General features: G+C 51.3%; 2 protein-coding genes across 4 annotated transcripts in view; both read right to left on the reverse strand.

Annotated features, from left to right (window-relative positions):
• Positions 1–9512, reverse strand: part of CCDC94 (coiled-coil domain containing 94) — a 20504-nt gene extending 10992 nt beyond the window's left edge. For both annotated transcript variants that reach the window (XM_013994769.2, XM_003123059.6), the window contains exons 1-4: positions 9379–9512; positions 6547–6647; positions 5029–5173; positions 2190–2324 (exon numbers count right to left, since the gene is read on the reverse strand). In XM_013994769.2, coding sequence (XP_013850223.1) covers positions 2190–2324; positions 5029–5173; positions 6547–6647; positions 9379–9402 — 405 coding nt within the window. In that variant the 5' untranslated portion in view covers positions 9403–9512. The remainder of the gene's footprint in view (positions 1–2189; positions 2325–5028; positions 5174–6546; positions 6648–9378) is intronic.
• On the reverse strand, positions 11907–21612 carry EBI3 (Epstein-Barr virus induced 3). 2 transcript variants are annotated; one of them, XM_005661336.3, is made up of 5 exons: positions 20661–21612; positions 19949–20069; positions 18053–18231; positions 15277–15434; positions 11907–12336 (listed from the first exon to the last, which is right to left on the reverse strand). In XM_005661336.3, the coding sequence occupies exons 1-5, from the start codon at positions 20731–20733 to the stop codon at positions 12184–12186; spliced, it is 684 nt and encodes a 227-aa protein (XP_005661393.1). In that variant the 5' UTR covers positions 20734–21612; the 3' UTR covers positions 11907–12183.

A 22042-nucleotide genomic window follows, 5' to 3' on the forward strand; every position in this document is an offset into this window, starting at 1 on the left:
TGGCATATGGAAGTTCCCAGCCTATGGGCTGAATCGGAGCTGCAGCTTCCGGCCTAAGCCATAGCTCGCAGCAGGGATCCTTATCCCACTGAACGAGGCCAGGGGTCGAACCTGCAACCTCATGGGTACTGGCTGGATTCATTTCTGTTGAGCCATGACAGGAACTCCCCACAAATTCTTTCATACTCCTTCCTTCCAAAGGTGGAGCCCATTGCCCTTCCCCATGAGGGCAGGAAGGTTTAGGGACTCACTTCTGAACAGACCAATGACAGTGTGTCACTTCTGAGGCAGGTCATAAAAGGCCCTGGGTTCCTCCTTGTTTTCTCTAGCACTTTTACTGGGGTGGGGGGAACCCCCATGTTGTGAGGAGGCTCGAGGAGCACTGTGGAAAGGCCCCTGTGGAGAGGAACTGAGGCCTCCAGCCAAGAGCCACATGTGGGAGCCATTCTGGAGGTGGCTCCTCCAGCCCCAGTTGAGCCTTCAGATGAGGCAGCCCCCGCTCACAGCTTCAATGTGATCTCATGAAGGACCCCAAGATAGGATCATCCAGCTAAGCTGCTCCTGGATGCCTGACTCTCAGAAACTGTGGGATAATAAATGCTTGAAGTCACAAAGTTTGGGGGCAACTTGTTACACAGTGACAGTTAACCAATACCAGAGTAATACCCCTGTGCTGGCCAGTGTAGCAGGAAGTAGAGTTGCACATGGACAGCCCTGAGGCAGCTCCGGGAATAGAGAAAATTGTGTCTCTAAGGCCTATTTCCTTCCCTATGGCTCTGCACGGCCACTAAAAAAGTCAGATCAGCTCTGACTCGGCTTCCTCAGAAAACACGGCTGGTAGAGGCATGAGGGTCCAGGAACAGACGGGGATTGTGGGGGTGAAAGGAGAGGGGACGGAACGTGGACAGCCTACTATTTCTGAGAAAAACAACACAAATTTCCAGTTAAAGATAAAAATAACTCCTTTAAGGAAGAACTATAACAGCATCAGCACTTACGAATTCCAGCGTGCCGGGCCCCATTCTGAGTTGTGTGTGTATGAACTCATTTAATCTTCACCACACATGTATCTGGGGGTGCAATTTCGATCTCATTTTATAGATGAGACCAAGTGCCTTGGCCAAGGTGACACAGCCAGGAAATGGTCAAGAAAACTTTTCCGTCCGTGTTTCTAGTCTTAACCCCTCTACTGGTCTAGTGAGTCATGGGAACCTCCTTAGGAAACTGCAGGGCAGCCGGCGGCAGGAAGCTCCTTATGTTCTGAACTTCCAACTTCCTGCCTCGTCGTATTGGTTTTCTCTTGCTGTGCAACAATCTGCCACCAGCCCAGTGGACTAAAACAATACAAATTCACTCTCTCACGGTTTCTGTGGGTTGGGAGTCTGGCCTGGCAAGGCTGGGTTCTCTGGCAGGGTCTCACCAGCTTCAGATCAAGGGTCAAGGGCCCTCTTCCGAGCTCATTCAGGCTGAAGAGTTCAGTTCCTTTTTTTTTCTTTTTCTTTTTTTTTTTGCCTTTTTTAGGGCTGCACCTGCAGCATACGGAGGTTCCCAGGCTAGAGGTTTAATCAGAGCTGCAATCGCCAGTCTACACCAGAGCCACAGCAACGCAGGATCCGAGCCGCGTCTGTGACCTACACCACAGCTCATGGCAATGCCAGATCCTTAACCCGCTGAGCAAGGCCAGGGATCAAACCTGCGACCTCCTGGTTCCTAGTCGGATTTGTTAACCACTGAGCCACAACGGGAACTCGAGTTCAGTTCCTTTTGGCTGTGGAACTGAGGGCGCTGCCTTCTTGCTGGATGTTGACTGGGGACTGGTCTCAGCTCAGAGGGGCTGCCTGCTGTTCCCTGCCACACGGCCCCTTCTACAATGTCCCTCCCTCATATGTCTGACATCCTCTGTCTCTGACTCTAGACCCAGATTAATGGGCCCATCTGGATAATTCCCCTCCCAAGAGGTTGACCGCACCACAGTTTAATCTAACATAACTTGATCACTGGAATAAGCTTCTGGAATACACAGTCCTGGGACAATGCGGGCAGGTGACCAGGAGCTGGGGGGTCTTGGGAACATCTTAAGAGTTCCGCCGACCACACTCCCTACCCCATCACCCTGCCTGGATGCCCGAGGCAGGAAGGGGCACCGACTCTATCAGCACCCACCCATGCACAGGCGGCCCCCGGCTCACCTTCATGGGGTTGTTCAGCTCCTCGTCCTCCCGCTCCTTCTGCACTCTCTTCTCCTCCTCCTCCAGGAGCTTCTCAGCCTGGAAGTTCCGCGTGGCTCCGTGCTCCATGGTGTAGTCTGTGTTTTCGGGGTCTGTCTGGGAGGGAGGAAGGGCAGACATCAGCTCCTGCGTCCCAGGGCACTGGAAGCTTCTGCTGAACAGCAGCCAGCAGCCTAGAACACCTTCTGCCCGTATTTCACTCCCCCTAACACAGAGCCTTTTTTTCTTGTCTTACTGCTTCAAGCATGACTACAGTTCTTTCTTTCCAGTGCTCCTGCCCCCTTCTCCAGAAACCCTGGACTCCCCAGTGTGGACTTCCAGATCCTTCTCCACCTGCCCACTGCCTCCCTGCTGCCCTTCACCCTCCACATGTTTGTAAATAAAAGTCTCTGGGGCTCCGCACACATCCTTTCTGTCATATGCGTGTGTGCACGCGCACTGAACACTTCCCCCTTGACTATAAATTACACATCCAGTGTGTACAGCACATGCTCCTATTTGCGTGTATAAAGTGGACAGGAAAAATGTAACCTGCTATCTTGGACGAGACCCTGGAACAGAAAGGTGACATTAGTGGGAAAAGTGAAATCTGCATCATGTCTGGAATTTGGTTAACAGCACTGATCCACTGTTAGTTTTTTTTTCTTTTTGTCTTTTTAGGGCCACAAATGCAGCATATGGAGGTTCCCAGGCTAGGGGTCCAATCAGAGCTGTAGCTGCCAGCCTATACCACAGTCATAGCAACACGGGATCCAAGCCACATCTGTGACCTATATCACAGCTCATGGGAACACCAAATCATTAACCCACTGAGCGAGGCCAGTGATTGAACTCACATCATCATGGGTAACAGATTCATTTCCAATGCGCCACAATAGGAACTCCCTGTTATAAGTTTCTATTCATGGGGGCTGGCTGGGCAGAGAGGAATGGTAAATCATGGATGGTTATCTTTTATTTTTAAATTTTTTTTTTGTCTTTTTAGGGCTGCACCCACGGTATATGGAGGTTCCCAAGCTAGGGGTCAAATGGGAGCTATAGCCACTGGCCTATATTACAGGTTATGGCAATACCAGATCTTAACTCATTGAGCGAGGCCAGGGATTGAACCTGCATCTTCATGGATGCTAGTCAGATTTGTTTCCACTAAGCCACAACGGGAACTCCAGGAAGAGTAAATTAATTTTTCAGTGTTAATCCTGCAGTACTGTTTGAACTCTGTTTTTATCATAGACTGATAGACATATATAAGTATATATATATACATACAATCCTAGTTATTTAATCAGCTGAAATTCTTCACCAGGAAGGCCAATTCATGAATTTTGCCATAGTTTTTCTAGTCTTTAAAAAATTCATGTGTTTTCATAATTTCCAAATATACGTATACTTCCTATTCAGGTAAAAAAAAAAATCATTTTTGGAGACAACCCAAATATCTATTAGCTGACAAATAGTTAAACAAAATGTGGTCCATCCATACAGTGGATATTATTCAGCCTTAAAAAGGAGAGAGGAGTTCCTGTCATGGCGCAGTGGAAACGAATCCGACTAGGAGCCATGAAGTTGTGGGTTCGATCCCTGGCCTCACTCAGTGGGTTAAGGATCCGGCGTTGTCATGAGCTGTGGTGTAGGTCACAGACACGGCTTGGATCCCGAGTTGTTGTGGCTGTGGTGTAGGCCAGTAGCTGTAGCTCTGACTGGACCCCTGGCCTGGGAACCTCCATATGCCATGGGTGCAGCCCTAAAGAGCAAAAAAAAGAAGGAGAGAATCACTGACACTTGTTATGATGTGAACGGATCTGGAGACCATGATACTCAGTGAGAGAAGCAGACACAGAAGGACACCCAGTGTGGGATTCCATGGATGGGAAACGTCCAGAATAAGCAAATGCAGAGACAGAGTGGATTCACAGTTGTCAGGGACTGTGGAGAGGGGTGAGGAGTGACTGCTGATGGGGATGGGGCTTAATTTGGGGGTGATAAGAATGTCCTGGAATTAGATAGAGAGCTTAGTATCTTAGAAACATGCTAAAAAACCACTGAATTATATATTTTAAAAGAGAGAGAACTGTATGGCATAGAGATCACATATACATAATTAATAATACATAAAAGTATACTTTTTGTTTAATTAAATTCTGCTTTTCAACTGAAGGAAAAAAGCCTCTGGCAAAAAATGTACTCAAACAGTATGAAAATATGCGACAAGGAAACTGTAAGTTCTCTTCCTCTTTTCCCCAAATCTGTAATACCACCCGTGGGGCAACAAAGTGAAAACGTGATGGCTGTCGGCTGTGCGATATTCCACGGCGTACCAGCTTCTCCCTCAAACCCCCGGATGCTGCACATTTAGGTTGCTTCCAGTTTTCCGCCTCTATAGCCAGCACTGTCGTGAACTTTGCCCCAAACATGCGCTGTTTCCTGGGGAGAAGGTGAAGCAGAGTTTCCCTGGGTGGGGAGGACAGGAGTGGTGACCCCCAGAGGAGGCAGGACCAGCCTACCTTTTTTTTTTTTTTTTTTTTTTTGTCTTTTTTGCATTTTTTTTTTTTCCTAGGGCCATATCCGCAGCATATGGAGGTTCCCAGGCTAGGGGTCTAATCGGAGCTGTAGCTGCCAGCCTACGCCAGAGCCACAGCAACTCAAGATCCAAGCTGCCTCTGCGACCTATACCACAGCTCACGGCAACGTTGGATCCTTAACCCACTGAGTGAGGCCAGGGATCGAACCCGCAACCTCATGGTTCCTGGTCGGATTCGTTAACCACGGAGCCACGACGGGAACTCCAGGACCGGCCTACCTTGAAGGTGATCTCTGCAAGGCAGCGTGTGCACTTGATGTAGAAGCGGAAGATGGGTAGGCCCAGGTAGGCCTCGTTCTGCACCGTCTCTTTGCGGGCGTTGAATTTTTTGCCCTTGTAGATATATTCTCCACACGTCTTACACCTGTGCAACAGGACAGGGACTTAAGACAGCATATCTCCGGGACCCTGGTTCCTACCAGTAGGATGCTTTAGCATTCTGGCAGATGGCTGCTTGCATACCTCCAGGGGCTTGCATACCTCCAGGGATGGGGAACTCCCTCCCCAGAAGCCTGCCCCACCGCGTGTACGGGTTCCCCTGAGCAGGCGTGCTCTTCTCACTAACAGCTGTCTGGGTCTCCGTTCAAGTGTCACCTTCTTGGGAAGCACCCAGACTACCCAGAGGTGAGACTCGCCTGTCACATACTCCCAGAAGCAAGCCTGGTGTTCATGGGGCATCCTGACCTCCAGTGGGAAGACTCTGCCAGGAGGGATGACGCAAGCAGTGGGGCAGAGCTCCTGCACCCTGCCCCCCTCTGGTCCCTCCCACTCAGCCCCCAGGCTCCCCCGGCCCAGCTACAGACACCCAGCTTGGTCCCACCTCCAGACCCACAGCCTGTGACCCCCTCCCTCCTTTCAGACCCTGGTTCTGCAGGCACTGCTCCCAAAATTTCCCCGCTGCCCCAGTGAAGTCCCCTCCCTTTCCTGCCACCATCCAGTCACACTCTCCCGGGACAGTTTATAGGCCCTACATAGGCCCTTCCTGAATACTCCTGAGCTCTTCCTCTACTCCCCGCCAGACTGGGGCGCCATGGGGTCAAGTCTTGATCCCCACAGTGTCCCTGGTGCCTCATAGATGCTCAATAAATGGCTGCTGAGGGAAACAAATGAAGGAAGGAGGGACAGAGAGAAAAGAAGGAGACCGACAGCATGGAAACATGTGCCGAGTTTCACCAACAAAGCTGTCTTTGCTCACCACTTCACTGCAGATGTGCTAGGATGTGAAAAACCGTGGGGCTTCGAATCGGCAAGATAACGTGATTCCGATCAGGTGTGAAGGACAGGTCTGGGGACTGGGGGACAGGGGCGGGGGAGATGGAGGGGGACGGCTTGGAGATAGGAGGGCCTCTCTGAGGGGGTGAGGTTTAGGCCAAGCCCTGAAAGGTGAACGAGAGCCAGCCATGTGAGGGCAGAAGGAAGGGTGTTCCAGGCAGAGGGAAGAGCCCAGGCAAAGGTGCTAGGGCAGAAGGGACAGGGCCGTTGGAGGAAGTGAACGTATATCCAGGAGCCCGTGCTGTGCTCACACTTTTGCTACCAGTGATCCAGATCTTGAGGCAGGAACTGGCTGGGAGCTCCAAGTGGCCAGGGAGATTAATCCTGAACGGCAGGAAAGCCAGGTCTGGCCTGATCACTGGCCCACTGGGTCCACATCTGAGCCAGGACTGGTGCCTTGGTCTGGGCACTGGGGATGGCTGCTCTCTGTGGACGCCAGGCGCTGGGTCCCGCGGGGATGCTCACCTCATGTTGAAGGGGGCCATTAGCCGTACCACGTACTGCCGGTCTTTGGGCAGCTTGAGCTTGGGGATCTTCGACGGGTCAAAGTCAGGTGGGTAGTATTTCTGTGGGGAGGAAGAAGTGTCAGTGGAGTTGCTTTCAGACGCAGGGGCAGGGCAAAGGGAAGGGGCCCCAGGGAGCTGTGTCTGGGTCCCCAGGACCACTGCCAGTTTCGATGACTTGGTAGGAAGACTCCTAGGACTCTGCACACACATATGCTCACAGCTACTATTCACTGCAGCAAAAGGATGCAGAGAAAAACCAGCAAAGGGAAAAGGCACGTGGGGCGGGGCCCAGGGAGACCGGAAACAGCTCCCAGTTTCTCCTGACGGAGTTATTCCCTCAGCGGTGAACTGTGACAACACGTGTGAAATGTCTCCCGGGGAAGCTCATAGAGACTCAGCATCCAGGGTTTTCACTGGGGACTGTCATGCAGGCACCTCTGCCCAGCATGGATGACGACTCCAGGAGGTGAGCAGATGCTCAGCATAACCACATGGTTTGTTCAAATGGTTTAAGCTAATGGAGCCATCCTTTTCGAGGGACAGTGAGAACCACCCTGAAATTCAAGTTCCTGGATGCCAGCCAAGGTACAACATTGCAAGGAGGCCTTATAGTGTTGTTGTTGTTTTTCCTTTTTATAGCCTCACCTACAGCATATGGAAGTACCAGGCTAGGGGTTGAATCAGAGCTGCAGCTGAGGCCTATACCATGGCTACAGCATTACCAGATTCGAGGCACATCTGTGACCTACATCAGAACTTGTGGCAACACTGGATCCTTAACCCACTGAGTGAGACCAGAGATCGAACCCACATCCTCATGGATACTAGTCAGGTTCATAACCCGCTGAGCCACAATGGGAACTCCTATGCCGGATTCTTAACCCACTAAGACACAACGAGAACTCCAGAAGCAGGTCTGTCTTTCTCTTTCTTTAGGGCCTCACCCAGGGCATACGAAGTTCCCAGGCTATGGGTCGAATCAGAGCTGTAGCTGCCAGCCTATACCACAGCCACAGCAACGCCAGATCCAAGCCACATCTGCAACCTACCCCACAGCTCACTGCAACGCCGGATCTTTAACTCACTGAGCAGGGCAAGGGATCGAACCTACAACCTCATGGACACTAGTCGGGTACACTACTGCTGAGCCACAACGGGGACTCCTCACAAGCAGGCCTTTCTAAGGACAGCAGCCTCAGGCCTGTCGCATTAACTCTTTCTGCACAGGAGCCTGAGATGGAAAGTGTGGGGAAGGTGAGTTTGGATTATGTTTAAAAATCACCACGCAGGATAAACAGAAAATAAAGCACTTTGAGCTCTGAGCACTTACGAGGTGCCACATACTATTTAGAGCTTTACATCCCTTGTTTTATGCAATCCCTGCAAAGACCTGAGACAGACAGCAGAGTACCCATAGGAAACTGAATCCTGGTGGTTTCAGCTACTCAAGGTCACACAGTGTGAGAAGCAAAGCCAGGGACACGACTTTGGGGAAACTGGTATCATGATTAAGAGCACACATTACAGAGCTGGGGGTACTGGGTTTGACTCCACCACTCTCTGGCTATTACATAATCTCTCTGGGCCTGAGTTTCCTCATCTGATGGAGGGATAACTTGTTCACCTGCAAGGACTTCGTGAATATGGCACTTAGAGCAGTACCTGGCAAACACAAGTATTTACCAGAAAGTTATGGGAATAGATGGCCTCCCAGCTAGATCCTCAGGATGGAAGAACTTTCACCCATATGAAGTCCTGGAATGTGAGGTGACTGGGGCTGGATTTTTCTTTTTCTTTCTTTCTTTTTTTTTTTAGTGCCAAACCTGTAGCATATGGGGGTTCCTGCGCTAAGGGTCAAATCCTAGCTGCAGCTGCCAAATCAGAGCTGTATCTGCGATCTGTGCCGCATCCTTCATCTACGCCGCAGCTTGCAGCAATGCCGGATCCTTAACCCACTGAGTGAAGCCAGGGATCAAACCCGCATCCTCATGCACACTAGCTGGGTTCTTAAGCCGCTGAGCTGCAACAGAAACTCCAGTGGCTGGATTCTTACCACAGGTGTTTAAAAGATTAGAGCACCGAGTTAGGGAAAGAGACATCAAACTGACCTTGGAAACCTGGGCTCGGAGCCATCAGTCTGGAGGTCTCTTCTCTACTCCTTCCTGACATCCTGGGTTTACACACTCCCAGGCCGGTGAGCTCACTCCTTACCTGGGAGCACACACCCTCTTAGACGGTGGGGGACAGGGACTCAGAATTCCGGAGTTTTCTTCTCTAGAAGCTGAATGCTGCTTTCCAGACCCCGCCCCCCTCAACACACACACCAGTTCTGTTAGGGAATGATTTTTTTTTTCCCCAAAAGAGCTGGCAGACTTAAGGCAACTGGAAAGGTCTCCAGCCGCACGCTGAATTTAGATAAGCCTAACCCTTCCCAAAGATCAGAACTGGCTAAAATAGACCCCCTGCCGGCGGTGCTTAGAGCTGAAATACCACGATTTTAAAATAGCTCCGCCCCAAGGAAAGTGATTGGATAATTCCCTTCAGAAGATCCAATCAGGAGAAGAGATCTGGTAAATACGCCCAAGCTCCGCCCCCAAAGGTGATGGGGTACACTCCAGGCTCCAGGATGAGGTTTAGCTGAAGGCCCACCCTCCGCGGAAGGTGATTGGGAGGAGTGTGCAGACCGTTGGGAAGAAGGCAAAGGTCCCACTAGAAGAGTATAATTAGCCCACTTCCGTTGGCTACGAGAGGTCCCACCACTGGTGGAAAGCCTTAGTCGCCCAACACTTACGTTTAAAACTTTTCGCTCCGACATCTTTGCCTCCTAGTCTTCTCACAAGCACGAGAGTACTGGTTAGGCTCGGTGCTTATCGAACTTTCCCGACCGTCTGTCCTTTGTATTTCCGCTTACGCCACTCCTTCAGCCGCTGTTATTGGCTGCAGCATATACAGCTTGCCTTTATCATTGGCTCCAGCTTCCGCCTGTCAACATCCGAGTCCCTCGGTCTTCCCTCCCTGGTTGCAACCCTGGGGGCGCTCATCAGAGGTTCCGGCGTTGGTCAGGATTTGAAATTTCAAGGAGGCGTTGCGCCCCCTAGAGGCGATGGGGCTGCCGGTCACGGCATTCCCTGTTTTCGTTTTTGTTTTTTTGGTTTTCTTCCTAGCGCCGCACCCGCGGCATATAGTTCACAGGCTAGGGGTCAGGTCGGAGCTACAGCTGCTGGCCTACACCACAGCCACAGCAACGCAGGATCCAAGCCGCGTCTGCGACCTACACCACAGCTCACAGCCATGCCAGATCCTTAACCCACTGAGGGAGGCCAGGGATGGAACCTGAAACCTCAAGGCTATTAGTCAGATTCGTTTCTGCTGCGTCACAACAGGAACTCCTCTTTTTGGTTTTTTAAGGGCCGCACCTGAGGCATATGGACTTCCCAGGCCTGGGGTCCAATCCGAGCTGCAACAGCCGGCCTTCACCACAGCAACGCCAGATCCCAGCATTGTCTGCGACCTACACCTCAACTCATGGCAATGCTGGATCCTTAACCCACTGAGTGGGGCCAGGGATCGAACCCACATCCTTATGGATACTGGTCGGATTCGTTACCACTGAGCCACAACAGGAACTCCTATTTGTTATTTCCCATGCCACACCAGCAGCATGTGGAAGTTCCTGGGCTAGGGATTGAATGGGAGCCACAGCTGCGATCTGTTCCTCAGCTGTGGCGATGAAGGATCCTTAACCCACTGTGGAGGCCCAAGGGTTGAACCTGCATCCTGGTGCTTCAGAGATGCCACTGATCCCATTGTACTACAGCCAGTCTTCCCTCCTACACACATATTTACTCCCTTATGTCTCCCTATTGCTTGCCTCTGTGTTCATCTTTCTTTTTTTTTTTTTTTTTTTGTCTTTTTGTCTTTTGTTGTTGTTGTTGCTATTTTTTGGGCCGCTCCCGCAGCATATGGAGGTTCCCAGGCTAGGGGTCGAATCAGAGCTGTAGCCACCGGCCTACGCCACAGCAACGCGAGATCCAAGCCGCGTCTGCGACCTACACCACAGCTCACGGCAACGCCGGATCGTTAACCCACTGAGCAAGGGCAGGGACCGAACCCGCAACTTCATGGTTCCTAGTCGGATTCGTTAACCACTGCGCCACGACGGGAACTCCTGTGTTCATCTTTCTAAAGAGGCCATCCCTTCCCTAGCCTCCCCCTTCCTTTTACAAATGTTTGCTCTGTATCAGAGATGTGCTTGGTCACTGGGGACACATCAGAGAACAAGACATAAGATTTCTGCCCCCCTGGAGATCACTGCCTGTGTAGTGGGACTGATGGACAATAAACACAGTCACACAAAAACTCAGGTCCTGGTAAGTGATTTGAAGACAAAACAACAGGGTAACAAAGTGATGAGAAGGGGCTACTTGAGAAAGTTGAGTGTCCTATGGCTGCTGTAACAAACTGCCACAAGCTCAATGTTTTATTTTTATTTTTAATTTTTTTTTTGTCTTTTTGCCATTTCTTGGGCTGCTCTTGAGGCATATGGAGGTTCCCAGGCTAGGGGTCGAATTGGAACCATAGCTGCTGGCCTACGCCAGAGCCACAGCAACGCCAGATCCGAGCCGCGTCTGCAACCCCACACCACAGCTCACGGCAACGCCAGATCCTTAACCCACTGAGCAAGGCCAGGGATGGAACCCACAACCTCATGGTTCCTAGTCAGATTCGTTAACCACTGCGCCATGACGGGAACCCCTGAATTTATTTTATTTTATGCCACACCTGTGGCATATGGAAGTTCTCAGGCCAGGGGTCAAATCTGAGCTGCAGCTGTGATCTATGCCACAGCTGTGGCAACACCAGATCCTTATCCCATGCTGCCAGGATAGGGATTGAACCCGCACTGCCACAGAGGGAACTCTGCTGACCTGTGAATTTAGACCTGAATGAAATGTACAGAGAAGCCCCTGGATTGAGAAAATGCTTCAGAGCCTGGCTCTTTGGCCCCCCTCCTCAGAGAAATCTTCCCAAACTCAGGTCCCATCTGTGTCCCCCAACAGTGGGGCTTACAACAGGGCAGTTTCTGGGGAGGTGTGTGAACCAAACTGCAGAGCTGAATGAATTCCACCACCCCATCCCAGGCAGAACCCCCCGACCCCTGCCCTGACTCCCCCAGCCCCATTCTCTTCCTCTGGTCCAGCCCCAACCCCACGTGGGAATGGAGATTCACTATGTGTGCGATGGTCTGTCCTCTCCTCTCAGACTCCTCCCTGAGTTTCCTAGGGATCTGCCGAAGGCAGGAAGAAAAAAGAGTCCTGATTCCAGTGACAATGATCCTTTTTTAATTAAGTAACAAAAACATTTCATGGTCACAGTTCCCAAAGCCTTGTTCTGTGTTGAAGGAGGGAGCTCATGCTCATTTCACAGATTGAAAAACTGAGGCTCAGAGAGGCAAAGTCACTTGTGCAAGGTGGCTCAGCAACTCGGCAGCAGCACTCAGCAACTCAGCAGCAGCAACCCAGATCAGATGGGTCCCATTCACCCTTAGGTGGATGGCAAGGGCCCAGCCCCTCTTTGGGGTATGGGGAGCCCCCCACTACTTGCCCAGGGTCACAGAGTCAGCGGCAGGGAGACTCCAGGCGCTTGGTTCCCCGTAGTCGGTGAGGTCCTGAGCAGCCACCTGGATGCAGTACCTGGCTTTGGGCCTCCCAGCCTTGAGCGTGAAGGATGTGGTTTCAATGGGCCCCACCTGAAAGCAGAAGGAGACCGGGGTCAGTGAACAAGGAGGCTGTGTGACCTGCCTTCTGTCTCCCTGTCTGGCTATTACATCAGGACTCAGGCACCAAGTGTCCATCCAAAAGGACACGCCCTCTGCAGCCCCCTGCCTGCCTTCCGACCCGGGAGAGACTGCCCCTCCTGGGATCAGCCAATTCTTGGAAGACCAGGAGCAAGGCTTTTTTTTTTTTTTTTTTTTTTTTTTTGGCCATGCCTGAGGCAGAAGTTCCTGGAAGTTCCCAGGCCAGGGATCAAACCTATGCCACAGCAGTGACAATGCCAGATCCTTAACCACTAGGCCACCATGGAATTCCAAGCTCGCCTGTCATATATAAATTATCCAACCCCTTTCTCTACCTCTCACAGGCTAGCCTGTCCCCCACCCCTAAATCACCCCAGGGCCAGAGGCCTGGTGACTGGAGACCTTCCAGCCGCCCAGAGCCCACTGCAGTCATGCAAACTCGCCAATCCTGAGTGGTTCACCTGCCCCGCCTCCCCTTTTCCACCGAGACTCCAAGCAAGCTCTGGCCTGGGCCCTCCCCTGGCTCCTGCTTCTGCCCTGATGTCCCGATGCTGCCTGTGTGGCATCATATGTCTGCTTCTCTAGGGAAATGTAATCAGTTCTTTTAACAGCTTGACCTCTCTGTGTCCCCACTCAGGCACCTTCACAGATTAAGATCCCAGAGCACCAATGAGGTGCCCCCCTCAGCTCCTTTCCTGTTCTCTCTCCTGTCTGACCTGCCACCCAAAGGTGTCCTATGCTTGCCACCACAGCAGCTCCCCAACCCAGGTCTGATTCTCCCTCTTTGCTATGCCCAAGCCAACCATATGGCAGCTGAATGTGATGGTTTATGTTTTGTTTTGTTTTGCTTTTTAGGGCCACGCACATGGCAAATGGAGGTTCCCAGACTAGGGGTCAAATCAGAGCTGAAGCTGCCGGTCTACACCACAGCCACAGCAACTTGGGATCCAAGCCGCCTTTGACTTATACCACAGCTCACGCCAGTGCTGGATCATTAACCCACTGAGTGAGGCCAGGGATCAAACACTCATCCTCATGGTTACTAGTCGGATTCATTTCAGCTGAGCCACGATGGGAACTCCTGGATTGTGCCCTTTAAAATGGTGAGTTTCATGGCATGTGAATTCTGTCTCACTTTAAAAATTGCAAACATTGGAGTTCCCTGGTGGCTCAGTGGGTTAAGGATCTCACATTGTCACTGCTGTGGCTTGGGTTTGATCTCTGACCTGGAAATTTCCACATGCAAAGGGCACAGCCTAAAAAATAAATAAGAATAATAAAATAAAAATTGCAATATTTACACAGTTAAATTAATGAACACCAAATAAATTTTAAAAGCCAATTCTTTGGCTACTTGCCCCACTGTAGCTGCTCAGCAGCCTCCTGCTGCTCGGGGCTGCAATTTTAGGTGGCGTGGATGTGGAATATTTCCATCATTGCAGAAGTTTCTCTAAGACAGGACTGCAAAAACCTAAATCCTGCAAAGACTCAGCTCTTTGGCCCAGCATTCAAAGCTGCCGAGGACACAATCAACCTGCCTAGATGCTCACGGTACCTACCATTAATTTTTTTTATTTTTTAAGAATTTAAGGGAGTTCTCTGGTGGTGTAGTGGTTAGGACTTAGTGCTTTCACTGCTGTGGCCCAGGTTCAACCCCTGATCTTGGAACAGAGATCCCACATCAAGCCACTGCTCACTGTGGCAAAAAAAAAAAAAAAAAAGGTTTAAAACAATATAAGAGGGGAGTTCCCGTCGTGGCACAGTGGTTAATGAATCCGACTAGGAACCATGAGTTGCAGGTTCGATCCCTGCCCTTGCTCAGTGGGTTAATGGTCCGCCGTTGCCATGAGTTGTGGTGTAGGTCACAGACGTGGCTCAGATCCCGCATTGCTGTGGCTCTGGCCTAGGCCGGCGGCTACACCTCCGATTCGACCCCTAGCCTGGGAACCTCCATATGCCTCAAGAGCAGCCCAAGAAATGGCAAAAAAAAGACAAATAAAATAAAATAAAATAAAACAATATAAGAGTTCCCATCGTGGCTCAATGGTAACAAACCCAGCCAGTATCCATGAGGATGCAGGTTTGATCCCTAGCTTTGCTCAGTGGGTTAAGGATCTGGCGCTGCCATGAACTGTGGTGTAGGTCACAGACTCAGCTTAGATCCTACATTGCTGTGGCTGTGGCTGTGGCTGGCAGTTGCAGCTCTGATTCAACCCCTAGCCTGGGATCTTGCATATGCTGTGAATGTGGCTCTAAAAAAAACGCCATATATTTATAGCTTTCAATTGAGATGCAATTCACAAGACATGAAATTAACCATCCTAAGGTGGACAACATAGTGGCATTTAGTACATTCACAGAGTGTGCAACCATCACCTCTAATTCCAGAACACTCCAATGCACCAAAGCAACCCCATCCCTATCAGCATCACCTCTCTCCTCCCCCAGCCCCTGAGAACCACTAGTCCACTCTCTGTCTGTGGCTGTGCCTGTTCTGGACGTTTCTCATCCATGGAATCCCACACTGTGTCCTTCTGTGTCTGCTTCTCTCACTGAGCATCATGGTCTCTGGGTCCGTCCATGTGGTGGGAGTGTCAGTTCTCTCCTTTGCAGGCTGAGTGATGCTCCCAAGTGTGGAGGGACCATGTTTTGTGTATCCATTCACCTGTTAATGGCCACTTTGGTAGTTTCCATTTGGAGGCTGCTGTGAGCAGCACTGCTGTGAACATCTGTGTAGCAGTATTTGTTGGAGACCTTGATTTCAGTTCTTCCAGGTAGATGCCCAGAAGCAGAACTGCTGGGGCCTCCTTCATGGCGCAAACCAGCATCCCGGCCCCAGTGCACCTCTGCATGCGCTCTTTCCTCCACTCTCCCTGCCCTCATCCTCCTCACCTGGCGGAAGCGGGAAGCTCCGTGACGCTTGTAGCGGATCCAGTACTTGAGGGAGAAGATCTCCGGGAAGGGCCAGGACCGGGGGGGTTTCCACTGCACCCAAAGCTGCTGCCCAGGGAGGGGGCTCTGGCGCACGCCTTCTGGAGGGTCCGGTTTGACTGAGGCATAAGCAGGAGGCAGGGTCAGCAGATGGCAGTTCATTCATTCAACCAACCTATAAATACTAATTGAGGGTCCACTGAGTGTTTGGCGATGTCCTGGACACTGGGGACACAGAAGCCCTGTCCTCTTGGAGCTCTGTCAATCCACTGGGGCAGAAGATAAGAGACAAGAGGCAAATCCGAAGGGCATAAAGCAAAGGGAAAGAAGTTTAGGAGGGCAAGACAGAGAGTGGGTCGCAATGATTTGGGTGACATAATTCACATACCAGAAAACTCACCCTTCTAAAGTGTACAGATCACTGGCTTTGTACATTCACACTATTGTGCAACCATCATCACTATTTAATCCAGAACATTCCATCACCCCAAAAAGAAACCCCAATAGCAGTCACCCCCATTCCTCCCTTCCCAGCCCCTACAACCATGAATTCACTCTGTGTCTGTGGATGTGGCTGCTCTGGACGTTTCGCATCTGTGGAATCACATCCTGTGTGTCCTTCTGTGTCTGCTTCTCTCACTGAGCATTGTGGTCTCAAGGCCTATCCACGTGGTAGCGCGCATCAGTGCTTTACTCCTTTTATGGAAGAATACTATTCCAGTGTGTGGGTGTACACATTTTGTGCATCTATTCATCAGTTAATGGGCATTTTTGTTGTTTCTATTTTTTTGGTCTATTATGGATAATACTGCTATGAACATTCACACACAAGTTCTTGGGTACACATTTCTCTTACATGTATATCCAGAACTGGAATACCCAGGTTATTTGGAAAACTATGTTTAATTCTTTGAGATCTGTCAGACTTTTTTTTTTTTTTTTTTTTTTGTAGTAACCACTAGCAATATATGATGGATTGCTATTTTTAAAAAATATGCTCAGGGGAGGCTTCAGATGACATTTGAGTTGAGAACTAAAGTTGGTGAAGGAGTGGACCATTTGAAGATCTAAGAGAAGAGGAAGCAGCCAGTACAAAGGTCTTGGGGCAGGAATGTTTGTTGGAGAACAGCAGAGAGGCCACAGTATGGCTGGAGAAGAGTCAGCCAGGGAAAAGAGGAAGAAGGTAATGGCAGGGAGGGGACAGGGCAGATTGTGCAGGGCCTTGAGCAGCAAAGAGGCCTTAGTCTTTTACCCTGAAGAAGGTGGGACCCCTGGAGGGCTGTGTGTTGTGGGGGTGAGAGGAAAGTATCTGCCTAAGGTGCTCACAGGTGCCCTCTGGTGGCTGCTATCAGGGAAGACAGACTGTGGGGTTTATGGTGGGCACCTTGGGTGGAATCTGACTCCACAGGCACCCTCTTGTGGCTGCTGCAGGGAGGACATGCTCTCAGAGTGAGGGCTGAGTGCAGAACCTGTCTATGGTGCTCACAGGTGCCCTCCAGTGGCTGCTGCGGGCGGGACGGACTATGAGAATGAGACTTAAGGGCAGAGACTGACTAGAGTGTTTACAGGCGCCCTCCTGTGGCTGCTGCCGGAAGGACAGGTTATGGTTTGAGAGAGTTGAGGGCAGAACATGACTAAAGTGCTCACAGGCGCCCTCCTGTGGCTAATGCCGGAAGGACAGGTTATGGGAATGAGAGGGCAGAGGGCAGAACCTGACTAAAGTGCTCACAGGTGCCCTCCTGTGGCTGCTGCCGGAAGGACAGGTTATGGGAATGAGAGGGCAGAGGGCAGAACCTGACTAAAGTGCTCACAGGTGCCCTCCTGTGGCTGCTGCCGGAAGGACAGGTTATGGTCTGAGAGAGTTGAGGGTAGAACCTGACTAAAGTGCTCACAGGCGCCCTCCTGTGGCTGCCACAGGGAGGACAGGTTATGGGAATGACAGAGCTGAGGGCAGAACCTGCCAGGCACCCTCCTGACAGGCTGCTACAGGGAGGACAGACTGTGGGGGCAAGGGAGGGGCCTGATTCAGGTGCTCACAAGCACACTTCGTGGCTGCTGGGGGAAGACAGGCTGTTGGCGAGAGGGCAAGACCTGACTCAAATGCTCATAGTCACCCTCCTGTGGCTGCTGCAGGGAGGATGGGCTGTTGGGGGAGGTTGGGAGCTAAGGGCTGAACCTGAGTATGGGAGGGAGAGCTAAGGGCAGAACCTGACTATAACACTTACAGGCGCCCTCCTGTGGGTGCTGCAGGGAGGACAGGCTATGGGAGTGAGAGCTGCGGGCAGAATCTGACTAGAGTGCTCACAGGCGTCCTCTGGTGGCTGCCGTGGTGAGGACAGGCTGTGGAAGCAAGGGAGTGACCTGACTCAGGTGCTCATAAGCTCCCACCTGTGGATGCTGCAGGGAAGAGAGGCCATGGGGGCAAGGGGGGAGCCTGACTCTGGTGCTCATATATGCTCTCTGGTTGCTGCTGCTGGGAGGACAAACTGTGAGGGGGAGGGTAGGAGCCAGGGGACCAGGATGGAGGTTACTCATCCAAGTGGGTGATGATGGAGGCAGACCAGGTGGGGGCTGAAGAGAGGGGAGAAGTGGGTGGATTCTTGATGAACTGTGAAAGTAGAGCCCACAGGATCCATGATGGATGGACAGGATGAGTGACAGGTGGGGGGGTGGGAGTATTGGGTGGGAAGGAGCAGGAGCAAATAGAGGGCCCTCCCCCACAACCACCTCCACTCACTGATGTGTTCTGGGACAAAGGGCACCAAGCTGCTGCTGCTGCCTTGGGGGTGGATGGCTGTGACGTTGAGCACATAGGGCACCATGGAGAACATCAGGACATCCGGGATGGTGCAGCTGGTGGCCTCTGGTGAGGGCTGGAGGCAGGGCCGGCTCTCCCCATGGGCAGCCATGCCAAGCCTGGACACAGAGTAGATGCTGTGAGGGTGCCAGTACTTCCTGCTGGCCCACATGTGCCCTGAACCCTAAGTGGAGACAGCAAGCCAGGAGTCCTGCTCTTGGCAGCATGACCCTCAGAAAGCTGTTCACCCCCACATCACAAAGCCTGGTTGACCCAGGAGGGGGGTAATACCCCACAGGGAGATGCAAGAGTCCAAATTCTAAAGCTTTCTAGAATGTCAGTGTTCCAGCCTTAGGTTTCCAACAGTCCTGGGTCTACAACATGTTCTGGAATCTGAAATAATAAGATTCCAGTTCTCTCGATTCTGACACCCCAAGATTTCAGACTCTAGAGACCAGAGCTCACTGTCCAGGGAAACTTCCACAGCATCCAAACTTGTGAAGGTTGCTTAGAACAACTCGGGTGTGTGAATCTACTTTTCCAAACAGAAAGTTTATGAAATATAATCAAATATCAAGAATTTCCAATGAATGTTTAGCAACTGAATTAAAATGTGATATAGGCATAAAACCCACAGGGAGTAGTTTCCTGGTGGTCTAGTGGTTAAGGATTTGGCATTGTCACTGTTGTGGCTCAGGTTTGATCCCTGGCCCAGGAACTTCTGCATGCTGGGGTGCAGTAAAAAAACAAAAACGAAAACAAAAAACAAACACATGGAATTTCCACAACTTAGTGTAACAAGACAGAATGTAAACTACCTTTTTTTTTTTTTGGCTGTGGTGTGTCAAAGTTCTGAGCCAGGGATTAAACCTGTGCCACATTAGTTACCCAAGCCATAGCAGTGAAAATGCTGGATTCTTAACCTACTGCACCGCAAGGGAACTCCTCTCATTAATTTTTAAATTATTGATTACATGTTGAAATAATACTTTAGATAATCTTATTAAATGATATTAAATCAGTTTCTACTATAAATTTTTTGCTATAAATTTAAATAGATAAATCACATATAAGCAGGTTAAATTACACCACATTCAGGAGTTTCTACTGTGGCACAGTGGGTTAAGAATCTGACTGCTGCTGCTTGGGTCACTGAAGAGGCATAGGTTTGATCCCCAGTCTGGTGCAGTAGGTTTAAGGATCCAGCATTGATGCAGTGCAGCATAGGTCACAGCTACAGCTCAGAATCAGTCCCTGATCCAGGAACTTCTGCATACCACTGGTACAGCCATCAAAAACAATTACATTACATTTAGTCATGTTAAATGGTAAATATGTGGAATATTTAAATGTTATTCAAATACAATATTAAAACCAGTGTCACCTATTTCTTTTTATTTTTTAAAGCTGGCTTCTAGAAAATTTTACCCTCCACATGTGGCTTGTAGTATGTATTTTAGGGAGTATACTTCCTTTTTTTTTTTTTTTTTTTCTTTTCTTTTCTTTTCCCTTTTTATGGCTGCACCTGTGGCATATGGAACTTCCCAGGCTAGGAGTCAAATTAGAGCTGCAACTGCTGGCTTACACCACAGCCACAGCAATGCCAGATCCTTAACCCACCTAGCAAGGCCAGGGATCGATCCCACATCCTTACGGATACTATGTTGGGTTTTTAACCTGCTGAGCCATAATGGGAACTTAGGGAGTATATTTCCAAGGGTTGGTGCTGCCCTAGAATTCTGAGCATTTCAGGCTCTCATTAAGTCCCTGGCTATCCTGATCCTGGGGTGTCAGCCCAGCTGTGGAATCCCCAGGAACCCTTCCAGCCTCTCTGACCTGTACGTGGCAATGAAAGATGTGGGCCTGGTGGAGGCTGGAGTGGGCGGCAGGGTCCAGGAACAATCCACGGCGATCGGGTACCTGGAGGCCTGGCACCGCAGCCTGGGCTGGGTGGGAGCTGCTGGGGGGTCCAGAGAGGGGAGTAGTGTGAGCTTCTGATTCACCCGGGGTTGTGAAAGCCCTATGGTGGCTCAGCCCCCACCTCACTGGTAATCAAGGCTTGTGGCAGGAATGAGTCCATGAATGAAAGACACTTACGTCATCTCCCACCCCCGCTATAATCCACCAAGGCAGGAACTATTAGCCCATCTTTCGGTTAGAGAAACTGAGGTTTAAGGGGCCACAGAGGGGACCTGGGGGTGGGGGGGATTTCTGGTGGGAGGGAGATATTTTTACTGGACCCCCTCTTCGTGATGGCTTTGTTTTGAATCACAGGAAGTAAATGGATACAGTCCTGATTTCTCCCCCTCTGTCCCTCGCTCCCTGCAGGCTGTGGCTGCTACTTCTGGTCACTCTAGAGTAGGACTTGTCCTCTCTATGCCTCCATTTCCCCATCCATGCAACAGGATGGTAACCCCCTCCCACCAGTGGGCATACAGTCCTTGTGTGAGCTCCCACCCCACCCAGAATGTTCCATGGCAGACAAAGTCCAGTCCCCAGATAACGTCCCTCTGCCCTGGCTCCCGCACCTCCCGGAGCCCCCACATACCTTCTCTCCCACGGCAGGGCCGGCTGCTCACCCAGAGGGTAAGGGCAAGGACCAGGACAAGTCTCACAGCCATGGCTCTGGCCGGCTCTGCTCTCAGGGGCTGGGGCAGGGAGCACCCTCAGGGAGGCAGGGGACTTGGGTCCCACCCAGCGGAAAGCCCAGCCCCCGGTGGAGGCCCCCCACTTCCCCTTCCCCTTCTGACTCACTGCCTGGTTCGTGGGGCCAGAAGAGCCAGGAAGGGACAGAGGAGGAGCCCCCAGGCCCTTCACCAGCCACCCCAGGCTCGGGTGCAGAAGGCCCCAAAGGTGGGGGCAGGGGGAAGAGTCACGAAAGGGAGAAGTGGTGACCCTGTGGCCTTTCCAAGCAGGGCCTTCCTTCCGGCTGCAGCATGGAGGGGGAACCCTGGGGAGGGGGATGATGACAGTGAGAAAGAGAAAGAGCAGGGAGGAAAGGGACTGAGAGAGTAACAGAGGTGGTGAGACACAGGCACCAACACAGAAAATGCCTGTTTACTTGTGAACCATAGCGATGGGTGTACGCGAGTGCGCGCGCGCGCGCACACACACACACACACACACCCCCCGCTCCCCGCCAGCCACCCTCCTCACTCCAGGCCACAGAGACCAAAACTCAGCTTCTGGGGAGGCAGTCCCCACCCGTGGACATCCTCGAAGGGACTGACCAGGGACAGGCTGGATGTGGAGCCACCTCCCTGCCTGAGTGGGAAAGAGCCAAGAACCCCCAGGGGTTTTCAGGGGGGTGGCCCAAGGGCTGGGACAGTCCCACTAGGGCTGGGTTTAGGGTGATGATGTCATCATGAACTTTCTGGCACCCATTCTGATTTTTTAAAATAACAGGGGGAAGGAGTTCCCTGGTGGCTCAGTGGGTTAAGGACCTGGCATTGTTGCTGTTGTGGCTCAGGTTCAATCCCTGGCCTGGGAACTTACCTTGGGGCCAGACCAAAAATAAAAATAAAAGAATAAAATAACAGCAGTGGAGTTCCTGTCATGGCACAGTGGAAACAAATCTGACTAGGAACCATGAGATTGTGGGTTTGATTCCTGGCCTTGGTCAGTGGGGTAAGAATCTGGTGTTGCCTTGAGCTGTGGTGTAGGTCGGCAGACTTGGCTTGGATCTGGCATTGCTGTGGCTCTGGTGTAGGCTGGCAACTGTAGCTCCAATTTGATCCCTAGCCTGGGAACTTCCATATGCCACAGGCAGGTGCAGCCCAAAAAAGCCCAAAAACCCCCCAAAACCCAGCAGTAACATGGTGTTTTTCTTGGGGGCTGCCTTGCTCTCCTCACCTTAGTCCTGAATCCCTGCTCTGGGCCACCCTCTCCCCTCCTTGTGGTGGGGGCCCAGCAATCAGGCCACATGATGCT

This window comes from Sus scrofa, chromosome 2 (assembly GCF_000003025.6).
Source record: "Sus scrofa isolate TJ Tabasco breed Duroc chromosome 2, Sscrofa11.1, whole genome shotgun sequence".
In the NCBI taxonomy this organism is placed as follows: Eukaryota; Metazoa; Chordata; class Mammalia; order Artiodactyla; family Suidae; genus Sus; species Sus scrofa.